Source organism: Seriola dumerili, unplaced genomic scaffold, assembly GCF_002260705.1.
Source record: "Seriola dumerili isolate Sdu_G_001 unplaced genomic scaffold, Sdu_1.0 BDQW01000264.1, whole genome shotgun sequence".
Taxonomy (NCBI): Eukaryota; Metazoa; Chordata; class Actinopteri; order Carangiformes; family Carangidae; genus Seriola; species Seriola dumerili.
In genome coordinates, this window is record NW_019174519.1 from 510535 (window position 1) to 525284 (window position 14750).

General features: G+C 42.0%; 1 protein-coding gene across 3 annotated transcripts; it reads right to left on the reverse strand.

Annotated features, from left to right (window-relative positions):
- Nucleotides 1–1455: 1455 nt before the first annotated feature.
- On the reverse strand, nucleotides 1456–13176 carry LOC111230377 (ETS-related transcription factor Elf-2-like). 3 transcript variants are annotated; one of them, XM_022757087.1, is made up of 9 exons: nucleotides 12899–13176; nucleotides 11315–11398; nucleotides 9170–9455; nucleotides 7901–8008; nucleotides 6113–6226; nucleotides 5558–5641; nucleotides 4945–5137; nucleotides 4499–4849; nucleotides 1456–2700 (listed from the first exon to the last, which is right to left on the reverse strand). In XM_022757087.1, exons 2-9 carry the CDS (start codon nucleotides 11387–11389, stop codon nucleotides 2142–2144), a joined length of 1770 nt encoding a protein of 589 aa, XP_022612808.1. In that variant the 5' UTR covers nucleotides 11390–11398; nucleotides 12899–13176; the 3' UTR covers nucleotides 1456–2141. The 3 variants fall into 3 exon arrangements, with proteins under 3 accessions (XP_022612808.1, XP_022612809.1, XP_022612807.1); XM_022757088.1 differs by having other exon boundaries at nucleotides 4595–4849; nucleotides 6113–6229; XM_022757086.1 differs by having other exon boundaries at nucleotides 6113–6229.
- Nucleotides 13177–14750: the final 1574 nt, after the last annotated feature.

The window sequence follows — 14750 nt, forward strand, 5'->3', positions numbered from 1 at the left end:
CCAATCTGAGTGATGACATCTACAAACTATGCTCATTTAGAGGAACAATAAAAAATCACAGTATAGGGCAGTGCAGGTCAGGAATGGACTGAATATTATTAAGTCATGTCAACATGGAGCATGGAGTCTCAGAAAAGTTTCAACATCGGGTGGCATGGTGGATCCAAAAACTGAGGAACTACCCAGTGTTAATGTGCTGTTTCTAATAAAGTGATTACTGAGCATAAATTCTAAGGCATAAAATATTTCAAATAATAATTCAGCTCCACAATGCACCCATGCACCCATGCAAAGAGCTAGCTGCATAAAGAAATGTTTTTCCCAGTTTGCCCAGGCCTGCAGTTTTCAGCTCAACCCCATCCAACACCTTAGGAATGAACTGCAACAAGTATGAGCCAGACCATATCACCCACCCTCAGGGTTGGACCTCACTAATGCTCTTGTGTTTGAATGGTAGAAAATCTCCACAGGTACATTCAACATCTGATGGAAAAGCCAGGAGATGATTTGGCTTCAACAGTGTTCTAACTACCTCACCACAGACAGCAAGTCCTTCCCATGAGGTAGTGACTTTCATCTCTCTGATATTGTCAGCGCTCCCACAGTCTTTAAAGCAATCACAGCACTTCCAAGAACAAGCTGATCATACAGGAGAATAGAGAAACATCAATATTAGAAGAACTCACACTAGGTTGGTGAGTCTGTGGCCCAGACGCCTTTCATCTACGACTTGTAACCATACAGTCTGTAACTAACGCACACACGTACGTGGCTTATGGCTTTCTGAAATTTGGACATTTCACCAGTGATCGAAATTTTCCTGAATCTCAGTTTCAACTTCTGCTATGTCTAATTTTTGTTAGTGTCAGTCATGTTTGTTGAAATTACTGGGGATATTAGTGATACAGTCTTGGTCTAATTTCTACTGTCATCTGGAAACTTCCACTGAATGATTTAGTTTTTCTTTATGCAACATGTTTTGTCATAGTGCTGAAGAGCTTCACGTTTTAATTATTTGCATGTTTCATTAGATGTGTTGATCTTGGAGCCACAGTATGCAGTGTATTCAGTGCTACTGGGGCTGATAGATTTGTCCCTGTATGATTGTTGAAGTACAGCCACTTTGTACAACAAGCATCTTCAAGTGTTGCCTTGTTTTTACATTTTCTGTCCCAATAAATTGATTTGAATATTTGTGGTGTCTGCTCAGATTTTTGTAAACTGTGAAATATTACTGAGGTGCAGAGTCATAATCCTTACACACTGGACACACAAGTGAAATGAGTTTCATTAGCAGCAGCACAGTGTCCCTCTGTTGCCGAACCAGCACAGTTCACTGCATTCACACAACACGTCAAAGGCACAAAGCATGCCACTAAATACTTGTATAGCATTTCATTTTTCAGACAGCTGAATAAAACAACTTTAGACAGTTTTATTCACATTTGTCTTTTTTATAATACATATTTCAGTAAAATCTACTTCAATACACTGATAGTACAAGAAAAAATAGTATATCATACTTCAAATGTGGAGCATACCATTCAGTTGTTTTGTCCGACGCAGACATCCTTTACTCCCTTTTTATGAACAGTAGAAAAAGACGCTAAGTGTTGGGAAGGTGACGGTGCTGTGGAGTAACAAACCATTAAAGACTGAAACAGAGGAGGAAACAAAGAGATGAAACCCGACTACATCTGTATTGACACATTGAGTATCAAAAAACGTTTGTACACTTCTGTTTACAACAAAGTCTTATCAGGCTTTATATTACGTTTGATTACAAAAGGTTTTTCATGTAGAATCTAAGGCTGCCCATGTCTTCTGAGCTCTGAAAGTGTGTGTGTGTGTGTGTGTGTGTGTGTGTGTGTGTGTGTGTGTGTGTGTGTGTGTGTGTGTGTGTGTGTGTGTGTGTGTGTGTGTGTGTGTGTGTGTGTGTGTACACAACAGTCCCTTTTATCCTTTGTAGGGCTTCAGTGTCCCTGGAGACTAACATTAGGCTGACAGTCTGAGCCGATGAGAGAGGAGCTCTAAGGCGGGGAGGTGTGGGATGTGTCCTGCACTTCCTCAGCAGTGTCCACAGTCACTTCCTGTACTACCCCCCCACCCCCCACTTGGTGGCCTGGCTCCAGGCAGAGCTCTCAGGATGATAGGGTTTCTGCTGATGCTGCTAGCGGGCTGGAGGGGGGCAGAGCCTCTGCTGCTACTTCTGATTGTGCTGCTTCAGGCTGACAGCTGGAGGGCTTTGGGGGCTGGGTGGGGTGAGGCTGGCTCACCTGGAACTGAGGCAACGGCTGAGCCACCGCTGCTGGTTTGGCCAGGATGAGCTGCGGTGCCGAGCGGCCCGCTGTTAGCTGGACCGTGTGTGTGTTGCCGGCTGCAGGTTTCGCAGCGGCCTGCGCCAGCTGTGTAGCAACAGGTTTGGCATGGATGAGCTGTGTGACCTGGCCTGTTGCGTTGGCCTGCATAAGCGTGGCCAGCTGGTTGGCTGGGATGGTGATGATGGTGATCTTCTCTCCAGCTTTGGAGCCAGCAGGCAGCACAGTGGGCAGAGCCTGGATCACCAGTTTGGGGGGAGCACTGGTGGAGGCGTTAGCTACCGTTACCGGGACCCCTGTGGTGGTGGTCAGAATGGGCGAGGAATTTAATGTCACCTGACCTAGTGAGTTGGTCATGACCACGGGCATGGCTCTGATGGGCCTGTAGGAGGAGACACAGGGGGAGAAAATATTACATCCCAGTACAACAACTGAGCTCACAGGATACAGACAGTGTAACACTGCTGGGTAAAGTCAGCATGTTTTATAATGCCTGAATGACAAGCTGTTAGAATGTAAGGGTGGGAACACACTGGCTGTGTGGTGTGTATGTGACGGCTGCGGAAAGTCTTGGTTTTCACTTCAGTGCTCATTTTAATGGGTTAGAGCTACACACTGGTTGCATGACGCGCGTGTCTCACATCGCACGGCTGTGTCACATGATATAGAGATTCAGTGTCTCGCAGCAGAAACAGACAGAGAAAAGACCTGTTGATCTCACAGTGACATCATAGCAACAACATCACATATAACTGACTCCTTCCACTATAGTTTCTATGTTTAGTCTGAATCTGATTATGACACAGACATGAAAAAATACAAATATATGTTTAACCATTTTAGCAACTTCATGTGGAGACAGAGACACTTTACTGATGTTTTCTGTCAAAAAATAAATCAGAAATTAATTTATAATGAAAAGAAATCCAACATTTCAGTGACTTGTAAACAAGGCCTATTCAACTGGCGGACTGCGGGCCAACTCTGCCCCGTCAATCAAGTCCAACCGGCCCGCCGATGAATTGTTTAATTACAAATAATTTTTGCCATAATAAATCCTCTAGACCAGAGAGGCTCTAATAATGCAGCACAACACACACAGCACACACAGACAGACAGACGCTGCTCTTTGTGACATTGGCAGAGAGAAGTAAACTTGTGGTGAAGTGTTTTTCACGTAGAAGTGGAAACAAAAGCGATCTATGAAACATCCAGTGAAAGTCCGTCACATAGAGACAGTTTTCGACCAACTAGTTTGTAGTTCATCTGCCTGGAGCCCACACAGAGTTAACTGGATAATATAAACATGGGTTAATAATGAAAAGTAACCATTAACCAGCTGATTGTTCTGGGTGTGTTGTTAAACTTGATCTGAAATGGACAGAGCATCATCTAAGCTGTTGTTCCGAAATTCAGTTTCAGGTTCAGGTCACTCAGAGCAGGGGGGGATGTTAGTGATGTGGGGGCTGCTGGAAAAACTACTGCACATTAAAAATACTGTCACAGAAAAAGTCCTGTAGTAAATCGTTTGGTATTATATTTCCATCATTACAAAATCAGTCTATCAGGCGATTTGTTCAAAACAATGCTGATGTGAAAACTATGTTTACTTTTGTTAGTATTGCAGCTTATGTTGCGCAGAAAATCAAATGCAATATGACAAAATAAGATTTGAAAATGTGTCAGGTGCAGGCACATAATGACAATGGCTCAGGAATTGTGGTCCCCTGTCCTGCCGTAAACTCTATTACACGGATGGACACACACACACACACACACACACACACACACACACACACACACACACACACACACCGCAGGCAGAGTGTTCCTGGTGTCAGTGTTGTGTTGTACTGTCAGTGTTTGTGTATGTTTATGTATTCAGTGATGGACTGTGTATGAATGACTTCATTATCAATCTTTTCATCTAATGTTGATCTGACCTGACAACCTGTTTGTAGAGAAATGTTGATATCATGATTCTATTTGATCATGTGAGTTAAGGAGAAACTGTTGTGGTTAATAAAGGGTTAAATGTTCATTCTCAATGAACCAGTCTATAAAATATAAAATTAAATCAAAACTACAGACATCACATAATTAACACTCAGCCAATCAGATGGTAGGTCTGACGGTATTTCAAAATAAGATTTCAGATTAAAATTAAGTCCTCCACTTACTTCACAGACCCAGATGAGCTGCATGAGATCAGATGACTGAGACCACATCTGACGACCTGTTCATTATCACATATTAATGTCAAATTAGACTCAGACCTGGTGGCCACATTGCTGGGGATGACAGTAACGTAGGTCTGCTGGGGCTGGGTGACAGAAGGGGAGTGGGTGCCCAGACTGGCGGGGCCCTGCTGGTGAGCCAGGTGCTGGCCGGACACCATGCACTCAGTGTCTTCCACCTCTGCGCCCTCCTCCTCCTCGTCGATCACACGAATGTTCTTTGGCATGTCTTTAAACTGGTAGGCCAGCCGCTGACCCTCCACCTTGGCCAGGATGCCACGTTGGTAGTAATACCTAGACACAGAGAGGGGTATCAGGACTGCGTTCTTACTTATGACCGAGGCAGACTGCTCAGAACTATCAGATGTATGTGGAGAGGACTGGGTAACCTCAGTGCTCGGCCCATGGTCTCGTAGTTCATGTCGGGCTTGTTCTTGTGTTTCCCCCACAGTTTGGACACGGCCTTGGAGTCGACCAGTTTGAAGATGCCTTTCTCTCTCTGCATCCACTTGATGTACCGGGGGCAGGTGTTCTTATCCTGCAGTAGCTCCAGCAGGAACTCCCACAAATAGGTGGTGTTGCCTGGAGGACACACAGCACCACAGCATGAAATCCTGAGGCTCAGGATTATAAAGTTATCTTTACAATGTTGTATCAATACACTGATGGTCGAGGACAAACAGTTCAATACCAACATCAGTCCCAAAAACCAGTTAGCGCGAGTCATAATGAGGAAACTTATCATAAAGTAAAAGTGAACCTCGGTGTTGGTAACAGATGAACAGTTTCCTGCCACTGAGGGAAAAGGAAGATCCGAGATCAGTTCTTCTTCCTCTACTCTATAATTCTGGGTCTAAAAGAGGAGGAATACTTCTCCTCTATCCATCACCCACTGATCCTCTGCAGGGTCACAGGGTGTGCAGATTTTCACACACTTTTATTTCTTGTTCAACTTGATAGAACAGACTTCTGTGGACAGTATTGATGAGACCTGATACAAACCTTTGCCCTCCCTCGGCCTCTTCTTGATCCCCAGGTCAAAGGAGCCGTTGGAAGCAGGCTGGTGTGACTTGGGCTTACGTCCTCCTGCACTCAGAAAACACACGCACGCACGCACGCACGCACGCACGCACGCACGCACGCACGCACGCACGCACGCACGCACGCACGCACGCACGCACGCACGCACACACACACACACACACACACACACACACACACACACACACACAGGTCAAGATCATGCTGAAGAACAAACCACAGATTCATTTTTAATGTTAATGGGGCCTCGACACACTCCCCGTCCCTCTCCCCACATGGTCTAAGTAAGCCATTTATCAGTGATGTATGTATCAAACATGCTCAATATTCCATATTATTGTAAGCTTTGTAGTGCATTTCCCCACTTCACTGACTCATCTCTTACACTGTCAAAATGTATTAATGGTTGGGAAATTTCTTCAGTCTTGGCTACTGGACAAAAGCAGCAGAAATCAGGCAACCGTGTTTTATATGAATCACTTCACAGCCCCACAGTGTCAGTGCGGGCACACTGACCTCCTCTCTTCTTCTTGGCAGCAGGTTCACATTCAGGAGGGATAGGGAAGGACTCCTCCTCTATGGGCCCACACTCTGTAGACACCTCCACCACCGTCTCCATCATCACATCTTCTGCTGGAGTCAAACAAAACAACATTCACACTGTTCTTCGAGTGACAGAGCCACATGGACAAAGCAGTTTCTCACAGGATGAAGATAACTGAAGGGACCAGCTCCAGATATACTTCATAACAGTATGTATTGCTTGTCTGCATGTAGATGATGTGTGCAGACCCACACTGATGCAGAAAGTAACAAAACCTAGCTACTGAATGTGGGTCAGCTACACTCAGATGGACAACCTAATATTCACCCAAATATTCAGTCCATTTGTTGTATTAATATATAATAGGTTTGGCAGATTCATCTTTTTAATGATCACATTCACACTCTCACTACACAATGCTAAAACAATGACAAATGACCAGATCCAAACGTAATGTCCTGATAAATCGTTCCCTCTGTCTGTTTTCATTTCCTTACAAAAAACTGAATGTTTCTATAAGTGCTGCACAGAAAACTGAAATATAATCAAAGTCACAATATGACCAAGTGCAATATCCAAATCACAGGAGCTGCAATTTTTGTTATGAAGGTAAAATGTGTCACAACATTGTTGTGTATTGTTAGCACCATAAGTGTTGTGGCGCTATAAAGACGCCCTGGCCTACAAATCATATTCTCCAGACGTCAAGAACATGTTTGTTTGGTACAAGACCAACAAAAATCACATCATCTACATTTTTTTTTTTTTCACAGAAATATAAATGAATTTATTATTTTATTTTTTTCATATTGTGCAGTCCTGGTTTCTAGGGTTAGTTTAATAATGTTTTGGAGATATTAATGAAATATCATAATTGAAATATAACATCAAAATATTGGAGCTGAGTTTAAAATTGCAATTGTTTTAGCAGTGTCCACAGCCTCTCTAATGAAGACATGAGTGAGTTCAAAAAGGGCCAACAGACTGGTACATCTTTTTATACATAAACAATGTAGGTGACTGTCTCATGCTAATTTCACACAGTTAACTAAAAGTTAGCAAGCAGGTAGCTTGTATATATTGAGTGTAAATGACAGACAAGTGAAAACAAGTCAAGATGTGAAGCAGTCAGCATGTGAAGCTAAAGTTACAGGACAGAACTGTCAGTGGTCACCAGTCTAATATCAAACCAGCAGTTTGTCATTAATACAAAGCGGGTCAATAATGTCTCTGCTACAAATACATACAAACACAACTCCTAAGGCCATGATTATGTAGTATTTTTCTAATAGAAAACTCAAGTTTAAATAAAAGTTTGCTTTTGTTTTGGTGCTTTGAAACTGGAAACTGCATCACCACCATCATTTAACTGAAACTGTTCAACAACACATTTGTGACTGAGCTTGCAATGTTTTGTTTAACGCTAAATAGACACCAGGAGTTTAATTACAGAAAATAAAAGCAGAAAAGCTATTTATATTTCAATCATGATATTAGTCAGAAAAAACATTGTAATTATTTGTCCTATTCCAACATGGGTAAACTTTTACATGCAACACTGTCAGATCAGATCTGATCTGACTTCATCTACCTAATATAACCCTCATTCTCCAAAAGTATTTCCAGCCAATATGATACAACAACACTAACCAGAGCCACTGACGGATGTAACCACCACCTGAAACACAGAGGCAACAGACACTGATAGTTCACTGTCTGTATGACTCACCCGAGTCTATCAGAGGAGGAAGTGTGTTTACCTGTGTTGCGTTCACTGTGCAGTCCTCCAGGAGACTCCATGTGGAGAAGAGCTTCAGCTGCCTCAAAAGTTTTGTCAAAACACACCATGTCATGACCCGACATCTCCACTGAGAAGAGAGACACACAAACCTGTCAGCACACATGCTACAGATGAGCCAGACAGCCAGATCAGACTTGTGACATCAAATAACGACACAAAGAGAAAAAGGCAACATTCACAACATGACAGCGCTGCAACCTCAGCTATTTTGAAATGTTGACTTCCTTGTTTGAGGTTTGTAGTGGCAGTCTGGTCCTCCCTTCCCGTTTCCTGTAATCTGCTCTAATGGTTAGACATCTTTCCTGCCAGCAGGGGGCAGTCTACTGATGTCCTACACAACAACAGCAGCTCAGGTGCAGTCAGCACTTCTCTCTAATCACTGCAGAAAGAGTAGACCAGTGTGAATGAAGTTGGTGCAGTTATATGCAATGTATGTTTAGACCACCTGGACCCTAATTTGACATTGTAACAAACAAAATGAATGAAACAAGGCTGAACTCAAAACTAATGACAGGATGCAAAGTGTAATACCAACACTGATTTCGATTCAAGATAACTTTGATTATTAGCAGCAGCCCCAAACTGAATGAAGCAGATGAGGAGAAATTCTAAAATGATTTGAAGGTGACTAAATTCACACTGCAAGGACGGTGTGTCAGTGCTAATCTGGATTTATACGTGACACAAGGGTTAACAGACGTCCTGCTATAAATATACCCACAGTGGAGGTATTGATTTATAGCTCAGCATCTAAGCACTGTTGGTATTACCACTGCAGCACTAACATGAATATATCATCTTTAATTATATTGCCCACAGTAACTGTGTTTACACTGTTACATCCACTGAGATAGACAGCAGTGATCACAGTGAGCAGGTTTGATGTGTGTTACTGAAACAGAGAAGGCTGCTGAGTCTTTTCTTCATGTTGACTCTGAACAACCACAACCAGCATTACAAACATGTAGGAGAAACACAAGCAGCCAATAACAGTTCTTGTGGTCTCAATGTGGCAGCTCCACGGCTGTCGGGGCTTTAAATAATGACTGGAGAGGGAGGGGGACTTAAACGTGTGCTCTAAACTAACGTAGAATTACTGAAAACTACTTGTAATATGCAAGTTACCCTGAAGACCAGTTCGAATGAATCCCACTCCAAAGTAACCACAATTATCCATAAATCTATCCACTATTGACAAAGCCAACCTATCGAGAGAATACAGCCTCACCAGTCTCAGCCACCTCAGTGACCACCTCCTGCTCCTCAGCCACATCCTGCATGAGATACGTCTCATCATCGTAGACCAGGACCTGGGCTGAGTAGCATTCCTCCACCTGGGCGCTGGGTACCTCCTCCACGATTACAGCTGGACAGCCCTCCTCCTGCAGCACCACACCATCGTCCTCTTCCACTTCTTCCTCCACCTCCTCGCCGCCCTCCATGATCACCGCCTCTACCTCCCGCTGAACCACCTCTTCCTCCTCCTCCTCCTCCTCAGCAGGATGCTGCTCACACTGAACACATTTGGGAAAGTGTGACTGTCACTGTGTTTGCAGTTCAATAAATAAATGGGTAAGTACAGTATTACAACTGACAGACATAACAGACAAAATGAGGTCCAGGTTGTATGAAAAACACACAAGGAAACATATGCATCATAAACAGGCAATTGAACTCAGTGCCACTAAAATGTTGTTCTTGACCTCTCCGGGCAGAAGGTCTTTCAGAAAACGCCATCTTATCCCTCTCTACTGTTTCCACCATCTGGTTGTAGTTTTTGTGGACACAGCAGCTTGTCTGGGATCAGTACTTCCTTCCACTCCTGGCTGCTTTGAGTCAACATTTTCTACTGCATCATCAAAGAATCTCTTAAACCACCTGCTTTGAAAATGAAGTGAAAGACTTGAAAATCTTTCAGCCATTAAAACGGTCTCAAAGTGAAATCTAAAGAACAGAATCCAGAAGGCTTTACATCAGTCAATAATCAGGAAAAGAATCGTATTTTCCCAGGTAATTTATTGTGGTCGAGATATTGATATTTTTGTTTAGTAATATTCCTGGTCTACACTTAGCACTGGGCAGTGTTGATGGGAAGTGTTGATGATGAGTGTTCAGTGCCATGAACTGTGCCTCATCAGATGAAAATATTAACACACATAAAACAAAACATTCTGCAGCTAACAGGGATTTTCCAGCTCAGAAACATGTGGAGGTGGCTCCAACATATTAAATGGGCCCTGGGGCTAAATTTTTAAAGATCAGAGTATCGATAAGCTCTGACATGATCTGTTCTGCTTTCTGTACTTGAGAAATTAAGAAAAAAGACTTCCTGATTGTTATTGCAACATAACGGTTCTCGGTACTCGATTCCTGATGAAGACATTAGTCTATGAATGATGCATTTTCGTTGTTCCTAATGCAGAGGAGAGACCTCTCTCTCTCTCTCTCTCTCTCTCTCTCTCTCTCTCTCTCTATGACCCTGTGTGTGTGAGGGGCGGGTGTAGCTGTGTCACATGCTGGAGCACCGTGCAGCACACAGACACACAGAGGCCCTGCTCTTCGTGTCTATGGCAGAGAGAACTAAACATTTGGGGGTATGCTAATATTAATCTTAATTTGCTTTGGGTTTTTTTTCTTACAAAATGACAAAAAATACTGATAAGAGTACCATTAAAGTACCGGATTGATAAGTGGTATCGATAAAAGTAGTAGTACCGTTAAAATCTTAATGATACCCATCCCTAATCATGACCTGGTGTACCAAACCTGACCAGGTGTACAGGTGTACCACACCTTCAGCTGACTGAATAATTAAAATAAGCCACATAAAATCAATTGTCAACTATTTAGACAATCAATTAAGTATTTAATTAATTTTTCAAGTAAAAATGCTGAAACTCATCTCTGGGTTTGGGACCAATAAGGAGTTTGAATACGTCAGCTCTGGGAAAATATAATGCGCATTTTTCACTACTTTTATATTTTATTGACAAAACCAAATAACCAAATAAACCAAAATAACGGGTAGATCAATTGACTTAGTTGCAGCCTTTCACAAAACACAAAATGCAGAAAATATGCAGCATTTATTTAGTTGTAGCATTTGTCTTGTAACAAATGGATCCTTCAAAGCTTTCCAGTACGTTGCCGAGTGTCATACTACCGCCCAAGTTTATACAAAAGGTTTCATGTTACAGGGAAGGAATAGAAAGTTAAAAATCATCTTCATTAACTGGCTATATGGTTATTCTGTATGTATATGTCTTTAACATATATGAGAGGCTTAGTGTTAACAAGACTCAAGACTGATTACATATTTTGAAGACTTTTGCTGAATGTCCCTGCCAGCATCTGTAGGGTTATACAGGCTTACCTGCTGGGGTTCCTCCACAACGGTGACATATTCCACTATGTTCCCTCCACCGTCTGACACTACCACAGAAGTCATCACTCATTCCTATCAAAATAAAAGCACAGCGGGTCAGGATGGAGAAGGTATGCTACAGAGCTGAAGGATTTACAGTTTAAGTGTGATTTTGTAATTTCATTAAATATAGTCTTGGAGTCTTGTGTGTATGTGTGCTGGAGCTGGGGTCATGTGAAAGCCCCATGGGCACCCACTCTCCTCATGACTTAGTCCAAGTAATGTTGTGGTCTTTGTTGTGAGGAACAAACAGTCAAAAACATCTTCTGGTAGCTGCAGTCTTATAAGTGATCTAACAACATTTTACTTCAATAACATTGTCACTAAATTGACTGAGAATGCAACTTAATGGTCACTGGCCTTTATCAAGCACCAAACTCACAATAAGAAACATCAGCATCTTTATACTAACTAGAGCCATACACTGCAACAACCACCAAAGGATTTAAATCACTGACACCTGAGACAACCAAGCCATCAATAATTCATTAAAACAACAAAAATAATAATTGTCTCTTGTATGAAGATGATGTTGTTTCATACTCTGAATTTGATGCCTGATGAAGGTCTATAATGGGTTTTGATTTAACTTGGGGCTTATGGTGTGCTAGTTCATGACATGTGTTTCCATGGTGGCAGATTTTCCTACACACCTGTCTACCTGGTATTTATTAGATAACACTCAATCTAATATTTCATTAACATTAAACCTATGAAGCTGCTCCACACTGTTCACAGTTGCCTTCTGTGATATAGTGTAAGACTGAGCCGAATAGTTCGTAATGCCAGTTCATCAAGGCTGCACTCATGAGTACTGTATATAACATGAATATTGTCCAAAGTATTAGAGGTAGGCACTGTCATATTGTACTTACAAAGAAGCTAAATGGCTAACAGTACAATTCAACTGATATGTTGGAAGGACCTCTGACACTTCATTCGTAAACAAAGCGAGAATCCTGGACACAGCAGCTCGTGATGCACAGAAGAAAACCGAACCGTATGCTGAATGCCAGCTCCTCTTATTAAAACCGGGAAGGGTAACCTGCAGTGTCCCTGATGTCAAACAGGACCGGTTTGTTCGGAGAGATGCCAGGCACCGACCCTTCTCTCCACACAGGCTAATGTTTACTTTCTGAACGTATCTGTGCTCAGTCTGCAGCTCCAAACTCTACAGCTAACTAGTTAGTTAATGCTTCTGCTACTTACTTAACAAGACTTAATCAACTAGAGCCACTACATTATATACTTTATCAAGTTATGTCACACATTCAATAGGATAAAAACAAATGAACACTGCCCTCTCCTTTAAAGGGGAGATCTCCCACAGCCGAATAACTTAGCAATGGCTATCATTAAGGTAAGTTAGAGCTCAAATCAGTTAGCAGACGGCTAGCGAACATATATAGTGTATTTAAATACGGAGTACACTAACACAGACTGGCCAATAGAGCAAATTATGACATCTACACTGGGAGTTGTGGTCTATCGGACTCCGGTGATGTGTTAATGAAACGAGTTTCCTTCCCTTACCTTGTTTTGCTTTGATAGCGAAAGGTAAGCTCCACGGCTAACACTAGCTGGGCCTAATGTTAGCTAATGTTAGCCAAGTTGACGAGGCCAAAACGCTTACTTCGCTCGTATAAACAAGTGTTTGCAACTGCTCCGTCTCCAGGTAATCACTTTGCAGACGCCCTACGTTGAAATCTGAAGGATAAACACGGATGCAGGCCCTGAAGTTGTGTTTTGATAACTGCTAGTTTCTTTCTATCCTGTAGCTTTCCGGCGCGCCGCCTCTTCGCTACAACCGATCCAGCGGGTCAAAGCACAGACTGCCGTGACGTCACGAGTGCCCAGACACCCCCCCAAACAAAAAAAAAAAAACGACCAAACAAAAAATTATTTTTTAAAAAACCACACAATTTCCACGGATACGGTACTTATTAAGGTGTATATTCCTAAATTAATGTTCACATCAAATTACCACGCAGCAAACCTGGTCTCAATAAGTAATCCAGTACAAGAAGACTGTACGATGCACGAAGTGTTGGTGCATTTTCAGGACATAAGAAAATTAATTTATTGTCATATTAGTTAATAGTGAAGGTTTATGAAGACGTGTCATTTAGTATTTTTGCAAAATAGCATTGTTTGAAATAGGTTTTTACTTATTGCTCAGAATAATAATTGATTTTAATTGATTTTTAATTTAGGAGATGGTGCAGAGAGAATCCCACACACTTTTTTTTTAAACCAACTTTATTTATAACAAATGAAAGATAAGCAGTGGCCTGTGGCCACATGGTTAACAACTGATTTGTCTTATATAAAAAGAACATGTCTTTCAAAGTAATCTGTAATCTGTTGAGATCTGAAACTCAGCAGATTCTTCTGATTTGGTTATGGCTGATCTTGATGTATATTCTTCTTTTATTACAAAAAGTTATGTTTCTCTGATAGATGGAGACCCCAAATGTCCTGTCACCATTATGAAGGACACTGCAGCTTCACTGTCTGTTATCCTGGAAGGGGTGCTACTGTGGTACACTCAAAATGTGTGAACATTTGTATTTTTATGAATATTGTTTCAAAAATTTATATTATTTGAAGCCCTTATTTTTCACTATTTGTAGAACACTTTAATATTAATACTGATGACCAAAGGCATTCATTTACATTTGTTTTGGAGGACAATCCTTAGTTCATTAGGGAAAAGAGGAGCGGAACCAATGAGTCCAGGTGATGTTGCGCCTAGGTTCCTTACTGCGGGGGGTCTCTGCCCCTCCTCAGAGGAAATTTGAGAAGAGTAAAAGCACGGTTAGTGTCTTCATTCCTCTGAACATTTTACCTGTGCTTTCTTCTTTTTTCTACTTAAGTTAAAATAACTTTAGCGCCGGTGTGTTTAGTTCTGTTAATTGACTTGACTGGCTTTTAACGAGAGTAAAGTGAGAGCGGATTGAGAGCTGCTTGCCGTGGTGCATTCCGGCTCCTGTGCCGCTAGTTACGGGCAGTGTTTACGTTTCCATGGGGATTGGTCACATTGTTAACATGTTGACGTTCCAACACGAGTACTAATTACTGATGATTACTGAGTACTCATGGGTGGGAGCACTTCCATCATCAAACTCAGCCTTCATTATGATCTCAATACAGACATATAAACACATGCCACAGTACTGAAAACTGCCTCTGTAGTAGTTCCTGCTACATGAGGTGTCTCCAGGACCACATTTTGCCATGGTGACCAGTCTGGGGATGTCCCCGGAGTGGTACATAACTTTGATCGGAACATGGTATGGGTCAATATTGAGCTGGGCTCTTGGAATCCTGACCATCAGCAGATGTATTATAACTATACTATTCATATAACTAATAACTATAAGGC